Genomic DNA, 5,311 nt, shown 5'->3' with positions numbered 1-5,311 from the left:
GACAATACCATGAACACCAGCCTACGATGGACCCGCCCCGATGGATTCTTTGGATATGTGGAACCCAGGCTTACTCATGGCTACCTTATCACTGGCAAGGTACTTGCTGCCTAGCCACAATTAAACCCGGACTCCTTTTACTTCCAAAGCAGGCGGGCGACACCCTCAGAGTCCCTGTGTATGATAACCAGAGAAAAACAGTCCTTAAAGGTAGGAGGAAGCCAAAGATGGCAAGAGGACGAGTGGCCTCCGCAACGGATCATCGAATATTACAGTCCTGCCACCTGGGCGGAGGATGGTTCACAGGGTCATCCCATATACACGCTAAATAGAATAATCAGACCACAGGCTGCTCTAGAGACCATCACCAACCAAACCCCCTCAGCCCTGGAAATGCTCGCGCAACAACAAAACCAAATGCGTGCGGCAATTTATCAACACAGGCTGGCACTAGACACTTACTAGCAGAAGAGGGTGGGGTCTGTGGTGAGTTTAGTATCTCCAATTGCTGTCTTAACAGATGATAACGGAAAAGTGGTTCTAGAAATCGCCTCAAACATCGGAAAAGTAGCCCAAGGACCAGTCCAAACCTGGAAGGGATGGGACCCGGAAAACCTTCTGGGGGTGGTTCTCTAATTTAGGAGGATGTAAAACGCTGGTAGGGAGGGACATCTTCACCACTGGGGTCCTCCTGTTTCTCCCCTGTGTTATCCCACTGATAATGAAAGCCATTAAAACTCTTATTGAAACTACAGTAAACCACCAGACGATCCAGACGATGCTCCTGCTACAACGGCACCGTGGATGCCAACCCGTCTCTCAAGAATCCCCAAAATTAAGTTTTCTCTTTTGTTTCTGAGGTGCCCATGCCATCCCTATGTCATGCCTGAAGTAGTTAGGCCCAGTCCCAAGGCACAAGGCCACTTGCGCCAGCAGCGTGTGTCAGTGAGACAGCAGAAGCAGGAAGAGGGCTGGCGGGAAGACACGTATCCCTGAGGATCGAGAGAGAGGCCATCCGGGTACCACCTAGCAGTTACATCAGACACGGACACTTCCTGTTTACAGGAGACTGTAAAACCCCAGCCCCATCCTCACGTGGTGCTGATGCCATCTTAGGCCTCAGCCCGCCTGCACCCAGGTGCTCATTAAAACAGCGTGTTGCTCCACATGGCCTTGTGTCGTCTGTTGATGCGTTCCCCGGGTTTGAACCAATACCAGAGCCTTGCAATAATTATATTATGCCCATCTTAATGTCTCCAGTTGAAAACATTAAAGAAATGGATACTCAATGCTATAATGCTTCTTCAATATTCTACTCCAACTCATTCTAACGAAATTCTGATATACTTACTCTTGATGTGTTGCACAAATTTTAGTAAGCCGTTCAAAATCTTCACCATTAAATCCCTTTTCTGAATTCCTTAGAGGCGTGACTGTCTGTGGTTGCACAGTTTTCCATTTTGTTTCTAAATTTAAAGTATTTGTTAGTCACTGGCTCTTACAAAACATATTTAGGAGCAAAAAAAACAAAAACAGTTAACTAGCACCACTCATAAAGATTTGCCTGCAAAATTATCTTCTCTAACAACCCAACAGTTAGAAATAGCTAACTTATTACTTTTCAGTATAAGTAAATATCATCCTAGAGACGAAATGAGCCAGCAGGGCATGAAATGTGATTAGGAAAAATGCAAATAGTTGCAAGTCTTCTTTTCTTGGCATTGATATGAAGAGCAAAATACAAAGAAAAAAGTCTTCTCACAGTAGAACAGACTTGTGGTAAAATTGCTATTTTCTTGGCCGGGCACGGTGGCTCACGCCTGTAATCCCAGCACTTTGGGAGCCCGAGGCGGGCGGATCACGAGGTCAGGAGATCGAGACCATGTGTGAAACCCTGTTTCTACTAAAAATACAAAAAATTAACCAGGCGCAGTCGCGGGCACCTGTAGTCCCAGCTACTCGGGAGGCTGAGGCAGGAGAATGGTGTAAACCCGGGAAGCAGAGCTTGCAGTGAGCTGAGATCGCGCCACTGTACTCCAGCCTGGAGGACAGAGGGAGACTCCGTCTCAAAAAAAAAGCTATTTTCTTTGCAACATTAACTTGTCTATGGAAACATCTATTTTCTGATTTATAAAATCAGGTCAAATATGTTAATTTTGTAGACAGTGACTTGTTGGATTACTGCTAATTCCACATGCCATGTTGGTCTGTACTTACCCCACTGTTCTTGAATGGCAGAAAGATTTGCAAGCAATTGCTCATGATACAATCGTTCTAGCTGAATGAATTTCATTGCTTTCTCATCTGAATAGAACATTTAAGGAAAAGAGAAATCCAGACTATTTACATTATTCCCCTATTTGAAGAACAATGTCCTATAGATGTTGAGAAATTTGCAGCTTACTAAAACATGAGAGGACTCTAAATACTTTTAAATTTAAACATGTCTATAATAATGTTTCTCATTTTTTTTTCTCAAGATGGAGTCTTGCTCTGTCGCCCAGGCTAGAGTGCAGTGGCGCAATCTCAGTTCACTACAACCTCCACCTCCCAGGTTCAAGTGATTCTCCTGCCTCCGCCTCCCGGGTAACTGAAACTACAGGTGCTCACCACTGCGCCTGGCTAATTTGTTTGTATTTTTAGTAGAGACAGGGTTTCACCATGTTCGCCAGGCTAGTCTCGAACTCCTGACCTCCTGATCTGCCTGCCTCAGCCTCCCAAAGTGCTGCGATTACAGGCATGAGCCACTGCGTCCAGCTTTTTTTTTTTTTTTGAGACAGAGTCTCCCTCTGTCACCCAGGCTGGAGTGCAGTGGTGCGATCTCGGCGTACTGCAACCTCCCCCTCCTGGATTCAAGTGATTCTCCTGCCTCAGCCTCCAGAATAGCTGGGATTACAGGCGTGCACCATCATGCCCAGCTAATTTTTGTATTTTTAGTCAAGATGGGGTTTCATCATGCTGGTCAGGCTGGTTTTGAACTCCTGACCTCAAGCGATCCGCCTGCCTCAGCCTCCCAAAGTGCTGGGATTACAGGTGTGAGCCACCTCGCCCAGCCTAGTAATGTTTCTCGGTTTTGAAGTAGGTAAATTTTAATGTGGCATATTATGCAATAGCTACTTGGATTCCACACTATCAGCAAACAGAAACTAAAAGAAGGTTTTAATGCTCAAGGAAGGTCTGCTTGCAGAGTCAACCAAAAGTAATTTAAGGAAACAGGACCACATGGAATCCTGGAATCTACATGTTTCCTTTTTTATTTCTCTCCTTACTTTCTGTCAAGCACCTATGTGACTCTCTGGTCCAGTGTTTCTGTTTCAAGTCACCTTGATCCTTATTATTTCCCACTGAATGCTTTTCTCCCGCAAGACCAAAGGATCACAGGCCTAAACAATGACAGAGCAAAAACTTACATGGTCTTTTGTAAACACTGAATTAACTTGCCACAGTGATTTCCCTCATCATCATGTGATTCTACTTCTTTGTAAATGATCCTGTGAGCTTTCGCCTTCGCATTTGTGTCACACAGATCTGCATCTTGTCAGGTCAGGATACACTGTCCAACTGCCTACCTTCCCCTGGGCAATGCTCTAAATGCCGACCCAGAAAAAAGGAAGAGAAAAACTGTTTCGCTTTTTGTCTTCATGATCACTCAGAAGTCCTCTCTCTCGCTTGCTACCAAGCTAGCTTTGAAATCTACTGCTTTTGGTCAAAATACACTCTTCAGCTAATGCCTTCTTCCAGCTGGCTGTCTTCTTGCCTGCCCTGTGTCGTAAAATGGGGGTCCCTTACTGCACTATCAGGGAGAAGGCAAGACTGGGCCGTCTAGGCCACAGGAAGACCTGTACCACCGTTGCCGTCACACAGGTGAACTCGGAAGGCAAAGGCGCTGTGGCTGAGCTGGTGGAAGCTATCAGAACCAACGACAACGACAGATACGATGAGATCCACCGTCACTGGGGCGGCAATGTCCCGGGTCCCAAGTCTGTGGCTTGCGTCGCCAAACTCGAAAAGGCAAAGGCTAAAGAACTTGCCACTAAACTGGGTTAAATGTACACTGTTGAGTGTTCTGTACATAAAAATAATTAAAATAATACAACTTTTCTTTCAAAAAATAAATACAAATACTTACTTTAGTAAAATTAAGGCCCATTTATGAAGGTAAACTTTGGATGATTCTAGGAAATTTTGTGGAGTGACAGAAATTTCCTACACATTGCTTTCTGAGGTGGTTACATGGGCACATACAACTGTCAAAATCACTGAAACCATATGATCTGTATATTCTATTACATGTAAAATATACTTCAATGAAAAAAAATGAATGGTTCTCTAAGAGTTCTAAAAATTTCTTCATGTAATTAAGAAAAGGATACAGTCCTCCTCCTGGAAATAGGACTCTGCTATCTGTTAAAAACAAAGAAAAAAACAGAGAAAATTAAATTAACACTTGGATGAGAAGACAAATTTGAAACAAATTAAGATCTTGAAATTCTAAAAGTTTTTGATATCAAACTAAGAAAACTCTTTTTTTAAACTACATTCACCAGTTCAGAAGAAATCTGAGTGTAGGCACAGGATGCAATTCTTAAGTTACTCATCTCACGCAAAGCAGAGACGTTCTTTGGTGTTTACATATCATTCTTCCTACTCTACTTCAAGTCAAAGCAAATTTCCCTGATTCATTAGTGTTTAGAACTCTGAAGAATGAGAAAAATGTTAGAGACTTACAAAAATATAACACAAATGAAAAAACGATTGTTTATTGTAAATCAAAAGTAGAAATATTCCTTTCAAATGCTGTGAAGCAAATAAATAAATAAATAAAAAGTAGAAATATGTCAAGTCACGTGAGACCTCAACATCCTATTTACTTCATTCCTATTTCACAAACTACTGGCTGAGGACGTCACAGGACACTGACTTTTTGGTCTGGTCTGATATTTAAGAAAAGGCCAGGCCAAGCGCTAACAGTGCTGCACACGGTAAAGAACACTAGATAAAGAGTTCCGAGACTCAGGAGCTGGTCTCAGTTCAGGCTTGTCAGTCACCAGATTCATTCTAAGATATCTTTACACTTAAAGATTCTTTGATTCTAAAAACTTCGGGATATTTTTAGATCTTTATTTAGATATGACATTTATGAACAGATCACTAAAACTAAAAATATTCACTGAAATATTGCATAAACTCTGTATTTTTAAAACAGTTTCTAGCCGGGCACGGTGGCTCATGCCTGTAATCCCAGCACTTTGGGAGGCCGAGGCGGGTGGATCATCTGAGGTCAAGGGTTCAAGACCAGCCTGACCAACAC

At 42.9% G+C, this 5,311-nt stretch overlaps 1 protein-coding gene across 2 annotated transcripts in view; it reads right to left on the bottom strand.

The window, feature by feature from the left end:
- Window positions 1–5,311, bottom strand: part of CNST (consortin, connexin sorting protein) — a 133,893-nt gene that overhangs the window by 37,041 nt on the left and 91,541 nt on the right. For both annotated transcript variants that reach the window (XM_012000964.1, XM_012000969.1), the window contains exons 4-6: window positions 4,374–4,404; window positions 2,218–2,304; window positions 1,352–1,466 (exon numbers count right to left, since the gene is read on the bottom strand). In XM_012000964.1, the coding sequence (XP_011856354.1) occupies window positions 1,352–1,466; window positions 2,218–2,304; window positions 4,374–4,404 (233 nt within the window). The remainder of the gene's footprint in view (window positions 1–1,351; window positions 1,467–2,217; window positions 2,305–4,373; window positions 4,405–5,311) is intronic.

Source organism: Mandrillus leucophaeus, unplaced genomic scaffold, assembly GCF_000951045.1.
Source record: "Mandrillus leucophaeus isolate KB7577 unplaced genomic scaffold, Mleu.le_1.0 Scaffold1173, whole genome shotgun sequence".
NCBI lineage: Eukaryota > Metazoa > Chordata > Mammalia > Primates > Cercopithecidae > Mandrillus > Mandrillus leucophaeus.
Note: the sequence above shows the minus strand (reverse complement) of the source record. Positions and strands in the feature narration are given on the sequence as shown.